Genomic DNA, 10,607 nt, shown 5'->3' with positions numbered 1-10,607 from the left:
GTTAGTGGTCCACCTGCAGGGAACACGATACCGATAGAGGATTGGACACCTGAAAAGAATACGGTGCCTGGGGAGAACATCGCGTATGTGAAGACTGCAACTCCTGTTGGAAATGAAATACTCGTAAAAAACATGGTTTCAGTAAAAAGTAGGACACCTTGTAAGCATACGAAGTTTGTAGAAAAGGCCACATCTCCGGGAACGCGTGCAGATATTAATGTACCTTCGAAGAAAACATCTCCAATAAAAAATTCAACTCCAGTGGAAGCCGCAGCACCTGCGCCGTCTGTTAGCGCTGCTGTGATCGATATAAACAGCAGCCCTATAAATGCGCAGTCAATTCCTCGAAATGCTGTGATCCCTACCCCAAGAGCCACCAACATAACGTTACCTTCAAAACCCCTTCAAAATAAGCTCAAAGTTACCTCATTTGGTTCATCGTCGTCTCCTTTGAAATCAGCAGAGAGCGTTATACCCAAAAATGACGAGGTTAGTTATAAACGAAAAATCTGCAGTTGATCGAAATATTGGTGTCAGATAAATAGCAATGGTATTATTAATAATAACACTATTATATTTTTCCCTATAATCTAACCTATGGTAGTTGTTAACAGCTCGAGTTCGGTTAACCTCATATTATTTATATTCATTTTGCATAGCCGGATCACAGCCATCATATAGTCGAAGCTGTAGTTCGTAGCCTAGTGAATGCGGTGCTGGTCGAAGAGGAAGAACGGTTGGCCCGAGAACGAGGCGTATATTCAACGCGGAATCCGTTCGCCTCTACAGAATTGCAAAGATACCTCAAAGGCAACCGAAACCTCAAGGTAAAATGTGTAGCCTTGGCCGAAACTTATTTTAAAACAGAAATACTGATCGGCAAGGATACTGCATTTATACTTTATTTATAAAGTAAAGGTGAAGTTTATATATAAACTTCACCATAATTCACTTTTTTATAATTATAGGAAATTATATGGTACATATAACAAAAATGCAAATACCGATTTGTATTTGAGCTTCCAGACTTTAGATATTATTTCAAATTAGTTATTAGGGGAGCTAAACGTGGGTCAAGTTAGTTTAATTTATAAATCACGTAGCTGAAATGTCTAATCTAACATGTGTCAACATGGCCACAACTTCTTTATGCCCAAATAGATGACTTTTCTGGGCTTAGTGGCGCCGAACCTCGACGCAGCGATTTCTCCTAAAAGGGCTGTAGTATCAGTACTTGGTACGGAAACTGTCCTGCTAAAGACCGTTCTGGCTAGCAGTCCCTCAGCAACAAAGGGTGCGCTTACTTCAGATTTACCTGCCCTTACAAGCAGCGATTCCGCGAATCCAAGCTGTTCAACGACACTGTCTTCGCACACGTGCTCTGCGAAACAGACAAAGCCTCGAAAGCCGAAAGCCATTAAAGCGATCGTTGACGGTTCATCAAACACAGAGGGTGCTTCAACGTGCCCCGCCGTTTCGCCTATTACTAGAAACCTAACGACCTCATCTGTGCCAGCTGTTGCCGAAAAGGCAAAATCTCAAAAAAGGAAGACCTTAAAATCCATCGCTGGCAAACCACCAGTTATAGAAGGTAAAAAAGGAACTGCCGTTATAGGTTCAGGTTCCACAAGCAGCGCTCCTTCAATCACTAACCCCAGAGCAGCACTGTCATTTATTCCGGCTTCTGCTGTTACTGACAAAGCGAATTTCCAGAAACAGAATGTTTTGAAACCCCAGCTTGTCCCTCCTCTTAGGCTTAAGATACCCCCGTCTTGCGTAAAACTACCTACTTCTTTTGGAGATTCCGAACGAACCTGTAATTCGGAGGCAGCAACGTCCATAGAAGCCGCCCCCGAGGGTTTATGTCAACATTCGTCTGTCAAGAATAACTTTCCGCACGCATACAAGCTGGTTGACCACTCTAACGACCTTGAGTACGTATTAGCGTTCACTATTTGTATCAAAAATGCTGTACAGTAGGGCAGGTATTTTCAGCTTAATACCGATGAGGTCACATTACGCAAGTGCTAAGACGTTGTGACTTTATTGGAACTACAGACATTTACAATTTTTTGAAATAATTATATCATTGTCTATTTACGGCGGCACACGGAACATAAGACGTTGGCCGCACCTGTTCATGAAATATAATACTAATCTAATTAATATATTTCCCAATTCCAATACACAGATTCATGCAAGCATTAGAATTATCCCGAATGCTAGTAGTGCCTGTTACGCTTCATTGATATTTTTATGTTGCTGTTAAAAACGCATGAAATTAGATACGGTGATAATGAGCCTCGCCAGCGATCTATGATGCATCGAGTGAAGACTATTCCAATCTGTGGTACGGCCATTTCGGACAATGTAGTAGGAACATCGCAAAATCCTAAAGCGCCCGACGAGGAGCTGGTGCCTGTCGTTCTTCACACAAGTGATGCACGGAAGTCTAAGTCATGGGACGATGAAAAGGCCTCGCGTCTTCTTCGTCAATCTCTACTTGTCATTGAAAGGGGTTCACGAATAGCGGTGACGAAGTACCAACAGGATTTCGCAAGTCTCTCGTTAACGCTTAACTCAATTCTATATGCGGCCTCGGCAGTTGTAACGTCGGATGAAATCGTTCGGCAGAGTGAACATCGACGAACGCAGCTTCTAAATACGATTGCTGCCGTTGCTAATGAGGATCATGGAAATAGAGACAACATCAACAACCTGCAGCGGAAAAAGAGATTGCTACCTGATGCAGTGCTGTCGGAGAAGCAGTCTCCATCGGAGCCTGTCCTTAAGTGGCCCAAAGTCCTCGGCGGTAACGATTCGAGTGACTCGATTACGAAAGTACAAGAACAACAAACGGCTATACTACAAAACAATAAGGTAGCATTTTATTTCCACATAAAATTATGATTAAATATTTTTTTTTAATAGATAGAGCTAGTCGTTTTTTTTAGAGTTGTGTAGGTTAGTTTATTCTTTTCCTTGTACAAAATATTCATTATACTATATATTAGTTTATTTTAATTTTAATTATCTCCATGTCCATCCTACATTTTTTCCTTGTAGACTGTCAGCAAAACCGGTCTGCCGTTATCGCCACATTCATTGTCTTCATCCTTAGCAACTTCGAATATGACGCGTCGAGGTCGAACTGTCAAACGCAACTCGCGCTTAGCTGACTATCTGGTTGGGGAGTGCATCATGAAAAAATATGAGGCCGAGGCCGAGCAACGGGCCCGTGCACGAAATCGTCAAGTCGAAATGGAGTATGCGCGACAGTGGCACCAATTAAGAAGTCAGCTCACAATGGCGCCAACGCTACATAGTGACAATAGGACTCAACAAAAACGAATGGCGAGTGGTTACGGCATTAAGGTCACAGAGCTGCCTCTGGTTCCTGGTGAAAGCGAAGGGCATGCCTTAGCCGAAGGTATTGGATCCTTCACTTTGTATGATGGTGACCGTAGCGACGCTGATGATGAAATCACTAAAAACCGATTCGATAAAGATATCGGTCGTGCACCAGAACAAGTCCTTCTGCCGCAGAAGGGGACTGACCAATACCGGGAGGACGCTGGGAGCCGTGTGGGGGAGTTCAGTGACGAAGCAACCGCTGTAAACAGTAGCAGTGAAAATTACGGAAAAACCATCGCACCTGTGAGGTTCCCTGTAAACACTTTCCTGCTGAAATTGAAATCACGAAATATGAGTAGGTCGAAATCTGCCAGCCTCGATATATCGGAAAAAGCAAATGTGGGGTTGCCTGAACAAATGAGGCGCCAAACAGCCCCTTGGCAACAAAAACTTGTTGCCGGGAAACAGATAGCTAATTGTCAACGAATGCATGAAATTATTCTCGACGGGGGGACCGGTCCGGACTTGCCCAGGGACATTAAGAATAGTAAAGTGATCATTCATCCGGATGTGGTAGGTATGGTACAGTGTGACTTGTAACTAACATATGACGTACTTAATAGAATTCGTGTTTTGAGCACGTTCGTTGCTGACAGCAGATTGGAACCTCGCTTTGTGCGAGTAGTTGAAGCTAGTATGGTTTATTTAGCTGGGTAAGTCTACGCGTCTGAATGTAGACAACCCTTGTAGGTAATTCAGCGGTTTGTTTACGTGTTTTTTTTTCTATCTCTTTATTTAGAATGATGTAACCGCTGAAGAAATAAAGGCCCTTGAAGAGCTTAACAATCTTCTGTACAACAAACCTGGCGTTGTAGGAGCTGAAGAACTCCTACATGACTTCCGGAAATCGTTCTGCATTGAGGTGCGCAACCAGATCCAATTATTGCGCTATAAAAAGCTGCTTATGTGGAAAAACCAACGTCTGAAGCTGGTAAGTACATTGCATCTTTCGGATATACTATCGCTAACCTGATCTAAACTCATTTATGTACGTACTATCGTTGTTGTACTAGCTACACTATTCCGAGCATGAAAATTATTATCCAAATCGAGTAAACTAGATTGCTACATAAACTGCTTTATTTCGCAAATTACGCGATATCCGATGGTCAAACGATGGCTGTTGCAAGGTGAATTCTATGGATAAGCAGACCGTGAGGAGAAATTATCAATCAGAGGGGTCCAGAAATGTAGCAGGCCATTGATAGACGAAAAAGTCAACTGACCGATATAACATATGACAGGGCTGTACGATGTACGAGAACTATACCAAAGCTTAAAGATGTCGTCTCAGAATGAGCTGTGCTATTTCGACATTTTGTCACGAAGATGACAACACCGGTAAAAGTTCGGGGGAAAAGCGATAGCAAGGATACTGGAACGAATGCAAGAAAGAACGGATGTTTAACCAGACTTGTGCGTATTCGTGCGGGAACAGGACGATGAATACAAAGCACATTTGCATGTAAATGTACGTATAGCAAAAAATTTCTTGTGCAGGTTAATTCATATATGTGTATACGATGCCAGCAATACGTTGGAACTACTTTGGCGGGCATTGTCGTATTGTGTATGCTTCTATCTTCTTTTTGTCATAGAGGAAAAGTGTTTATTCGAGAGAGAAACTACAAACTCATCATGGTAGAGATAAGAGGAATCTCTTGTCCTAACGGAAGACGAGCCTATTCGGCGATGTAATTAGTTATTCAATCATCCTAGACAACGTAAACCTTGACAGGTTAGCGAAGCTGATTTAGCTTTAATAGCAAAAGTCAAAGAGCTTGGGGTCAAAACACACATAAAGCATTACATACATTATTATGAAACGTCCTCAATAGATTTCGCAGATGGCTTACATTAAGTTATGGGTAAATTTGGAGCGCCGAAGGAAGAGTATGAAATTCGCAAATTTACTATAAAAAATATTGTTTAGGATTCCAGAAAGATGTTAAGTAATATTGGAGTCGGTATCATCTGGTAGGTAGACAAATATTTTAGGACAATATTTTTTCAATTAGTACAACACAATCGCTAACAGGGCGGTAACGTGTAATGATCGTTTGGCTCGCAAATGTACCCTAATTTCTAATTAATTACTTTTTTTTTGTTATTTAGATCAATGTGTCTGAGACAGGAAAGTAGTCGCATATTCTTATATTTTTACACAAACGTTTTAGAAATATTTTCTTTAGGGTTCGTTTCATGTGTGTAATGATAACAATGATCGTCTTTTTTACTTTACAGAAAAAGGCCGAATTGACAAAACGATCTTTACAAAATTATCGCAAACGTTCGATGCTAATAAGAGCTATTCGTAACACTGTATCAGAAAGTTTTCCCCACCGAGGATTACCTGCTGACCGGTTGCCTGAAGAAATCTACGAGGTTACACTACCCCAAGGCTCACAAGAAATTCATTCAAAGGGATCATCACAGGTGCGAAAGCAGCAGCAGCAGCAGCATCAGCAGCAGCAGTGGCAACGGCAACAACAGTGCCGACAAAAAAAACTACAAAATCTGCAACCGCTTCAGTCAAAGGAATCTTATTTGGCAGATCCGCCGACGAAGAGACCCAAATCCGTTAATTCGCCGGCTTCACAGAGGACCACTCCTATGCCAAAACCGCGCAGTTCGAATGTTCTGGCGTTGCTACCTGAATCCAATAGTTTTAGTCATCTGAAGATCCTTGCCCCGTCTCAACCTGGCTATGCTTCGGACCCTCAGATATCTTCAAGAGGTTCGTTAAGTTCGGTTCAGTCTCCCCCCATTGTCCCAGCTGTCCCCTGTATAACTAATGCACCCCACGCAAACGTTCGACATGTGATCTTATCACCCCCACAATCGTGTCGGCCACCACCTACACTTATAGTACATCAGCCGTCACCGCGGTTAATTCATCCGGGAACATCGTCACTGAGATTGCCGTCGTCAACGAATCCTGTCGTGCCGATCTCTCCAATCATTCCTGCTGGACAAATTTTCTTGGTAGGTTGCGATCAGTATAGATAGGTGTATGCGATCACACGGCTATGCCATAGCCTCATATGTGAACACGTCAAGCTTAACTGGTTCAACAGCGTTTAACAACATAGTTCGAAGTTATGATAGTTATAATAGTTATACCAACTATTTACTAAGCATTAAAGAATTTTGTCGACAATGAAAACAGATGTCGTAGAAAAGTTTCCATTAGTATCTATGCAAATATTACTTCAAATAGCGGGAGTGATCCGGTTGACTCTACAGCATTAAGTTGATTATTGGACGCTATGGATACGGAGCAGTCTGAAAATAAAACAATTATGTTGCATTAGGTGTCGATTATATGCTATTGTAGCTTTATAGGTACTCAGACGTGCTTACTTTGTTTTCATTCATTTCTTTCATTTTTCGATGTTTATAGATGATGTCTCCAGTTGCCAAGCAAGAGCAAACTATCGACGAAGTGGCTGTTGTAGATGTACATAATTCAGATTCTCCGTCGTCTACTTCCATTTCGAACCCTATGAGGGCAGTGGTGACGAAGTCAGTGCTGCCTAGACAGGAGCCTATGTTGGTTAAAGCAGTCGATGCATCGTTTAGTTCAGCACAGCATCCGCGTCTCATCAAGAAATTTCTCCGCATAGGACAAGCAGGCTCTTCCGCCATAACAGCACTCGAGGCTGCGGCTGCTCCTATTGCCACAACTTCTGTAGGTTCTGTATCGATGCCACTGAGCGGCGAGTTCAATCGACCTATTCAACGGGTTCGAGGCGTGAGCCCTCGCAGGTATAGTCATTTACCGACGCTTCGCGCTCTTTCGCCTTTTCCCAGTAACACAAATGTTACATTCGCTAATCCATTACGCGGCGGCGCTCCGATAATTACGCCAATAAAGCGGCACATTAGCAATTCAACAGTGAACGGCGCCAATCGAACTGACGTAATCGAGACCGTCGGCTTGACGGTTCCTCAGCATACGCAGCTGTCGAAACTTGCGAAATCGCAGAACGCCAGTGATCAAACAAGGTCAGCCACTAGTCCAATAGACATAGCAGGTGGTACGATTGTAGGAAAGCGACGCAGTGATAAGTCTTTCGTTACATTCACTGATCAAAATGGCACAACCGTCGCGACAACTTTATTCGAACTAGATGGTTCCATGAAGACGCTGGCACGTTCGACACCGGCTTCGGCGGACGAGTTGTGTCCACCTTCTATTAACGGAGGCGCTCAGTTAGAGCTGCAGGAGCAACAAAATCGTCAGGAACTAATTGAGTCCACTGTAGTTACCACAGTTTCTGCTTTACGGACTGACACAAGGCATAGGCCAGTTACGTTCGTCCGGAGATATTCACGATCACCTTTGTCTCCGTTCGCTGTACGTACCATATCTCTCCCTAACACTGCCAGGTTGCCGGACTATATACAACTGGTAGCCGCTAACGCAGGGCCAGTAGAAACAACATGTTCCAGTTTGAAGCAAAACATTCTGCGCAATTGTAACGTCACGCCAATCGATTTGGCGGCCGCGAATACAACCCTTTCATCCGCCAGTTTAGGTAGTGAAACGAACGCGAATGCGCGCGAAAAGGACGAAACTTTGACTGGAATCTAAGAGAGAGAGAGAGTACACCGCAATGAGCGGAAGATGTTAACAGTCAGGAAAGTTAAAGGTTTGTAATGGTCGTAAAAATGATCTCTCTCCATGTTATTGTCGCTATTGCGTCACGACCAAGTAGTCTTTGAAGAAGTTTTCGCGAACGAACTTCGTATAGTGTGTGTGTGTGTACGTTTGTATAAGTTAGAAGTTGTGAGCACATGTATTAATAAGGTCCATTGGGCAATATCGACTGGCGAACGTTTAGAAAATAGTAGACGGAATAAGAATTATCATGTGGGAGATTGGATAACGTGTACATATAAATAGATTGTTTACGAGTACGTCATGCATCAGTATGTACTATAGACAGTGATGTTGACGAAAATATGGTTTTTATTGTTAGAAAAAAGACGTTCTGTTTAATCGAACGACAATATATAATAGAATGTTATTTGTTCTGTTAACGGAGTTCACACGTCTAGTTAATGTTGCATTGGGCAGACGGGTGCTTGAACAAACATATGTATAACCCAAAGCCTTTCATATATAACTGTTGATCTGTTTGTCTGTATGCAATGAATAATTACAATAGTTGAACGAAAGAAATTGTATGTTAATCTAAAAAAGATCATTGCTGAGTGTTTGTGGCGAACGAAATCAGTATATATACCACGATGAGACTTCATATGAATCCGGTCGTAGCTGGTCAAAGAAAGCACAAAATTTCTCTCTGCTGAGGCCTGTGTCTCAGGACAGCTGGACTACCAACACAATGTCTCTGACATTGACTCCAGTTGCTTAATCGTAGTTAGACGCTGTGGTACGTTTTTTTTTGTCAGATTCGATTACCTTCAGAAAGTCAGAACTTCATTGCTTGAGTCGTTAGTCAGAAAAAATTCTGTGTGTTAAACTGCAAACTACCGTAGCTCAGCGCCTTATTATGACAGTAGACAACAAAACGCACATTGCACTTCGACAGAAGACTACTATTCTATAAGTTACCGCGCAAAACTCCGATGGGTTGTTGTCATGTAGAGAAATGGAGCTGCTTTGTAAAAAGACATGTTAATGTTAAATAAATGAGTACTATGTTGATACGTTTATCCTGACACAGAAACATTAGTATATAATAACAATAGTAATTGTTATTATTGATTCCATTCAACTATAGAAGTCGACGTACATGAGTTACATGACAATTTAGGGGTGACTTGTGGTTCCAGCATGCGAGTCGTCAATCGTATGACTAGACATTGTTGTGTGGTTCTTTTGCTTAGGATAGTGGTACGGAGTACAAAGCAAAGCAGAGTCAGTAAGTAAAATCAAAGTCAGCGTTTCTAGTGCCGCATAGGCTTGGAAATTTGGCAAATGATGGCCCGAAATAGGGGAACTGTAGCGCAAGATACCCGTTGAATCTATATTCAACGGGTATCTTGCGTTTCATAGAGATATTCCGCTTTACGATTCTACTCTAGCCGATGCAACTTAGCGGCGCAATTCTAATTTCCTCTCGTCGATGGTTATGAAGTTGTGGTACTGTCCCTTTTCGTATAGTTCAAGCGGCCTGCAATAGTCATTGCGTTACCTTTAGTTACGTACGGACAAAGCAATAAAAGATACGTCAATTGAACATTTCACTGGCAAACAAACGGACGGTATGACAAGGCGGGTAAAAAAAAGTTTTTCCAATTAAATCTAAAGGATTTTCCTGATATAAAATGAGAAGACTACTAGCACCGACGGCTCGTTTCTCTAAAAATACTGTACCCCACCTTCAGCTCTATACGAACCAAGCTAATAACGATTTGGCAAAAAACTATGATCAATAGACGTCCTCTACGGAATCTCTAGCGAAATCAGCATTTTCACGAAAATGTAGCTTGGTGTACTACGGTAGGAGCTGACGTCAGTAGCTTAATTCTGTTGCCAAAAATGAGAATAGGTATAGGCTTGTCAAACCTCAAGAGTCCTGGAACACTACCGGGAATTGGTACGGTTTCAAGCGTAATCTTATAATGCTCAAAAATCTTGCTCAAGGGTGTTAGAGCATTATGGAAGATTAACAGTTTCGATAGGATTCGATTACTGCGTAGTAATATAATGAGTATGAGCGAATACCGCGTAGAGGCTTCAACTGTCACTTTTATTTTGTGTGAGGTCAGGTGTCGTCCTGCAATAGGAGTGATTTGCTTCTGCTCAATCATTTTGGCTGCTTAATGCAGAATTTTTCATCATCTCTAATGGCCGTAGTTGTAATTAGGACTCATCGAGATGCAGCGGGTAATACGTACGTTAAACTACTAGACAGACATAGTGATATACGGAGTTCAGTCGTTCGTAAGCAGTACAATAATCGCAGACAATCACATCAGTGGATGTATGGAATCAGATCGATGGCACATCACCAACCGTATGTACAGTTGCAAAATCCTGAGTGATGTCCGATCGGTTCAAGTTTATAGGCACAATATTGTGATTGTCTGCGATCATTGTAGACGATCCATTTGTCATCACATGTCACAGTTCGATATAAGAATGGGTCACTATTATAACGCAACAGCAAAGACAAGCAAGTCCCTCCTCGTTTATTCTTGATCCTCGTTCAAACCAT

The 10,607-nt window shown here is 42.2% G+C and overlaps 1 protein-coding gene across 1 annotated transcript; it reads left to right on the top strand.

Annotated features, from left to right (window-relative positions):
- Window positions 1-19: 19 nt before the first annotated feature.
- Window positions 20-9,112, top strand: LOC111259392 (uncharacterized; the record flags this gene model as incomplete). The annotated part of the gene is given in 8 exon segments (XM_022831365.2): window positions 20-489; window positions 660-827; window positions 1,162-1,934; window positions 2,286-2,880; window positions 3,067-3,927; window positions 4,154-4,345; window positions 5,659-6,399; window positions 6,818-9,112. Coding segments are annotated over 8 exon segments (4,994 nt in total), but the record flags the coding sequence as incomplete, so codon positions are not given.
- Between the last annotated feature and the right edge of the window lie 1,495 nt (window positions 9,113-10,607).

The sequence above is a fragment of the Varroa jacobsoni genome, unplaced genomic scaffold (genome assembly GCF_002532875.2).
Source record: "Varroa jacobsoni isolate VJ856 unplaced genomic scaffold, vjacob_1.0 scaffold_328, whole genome shotgun sequence".
NCBI classification, from domain to species: Eukaryota; Metazoa; Arthropoda; class Arachnida; order Mesostigmata; family Varroidae; genus Varroa; species Varroa jacobsoni.
The sequence above is the reverse complement of the archived record's forward strand: the minus strand, read 5'-3'. Positions and strand labels throughout refer to the sequence as shown.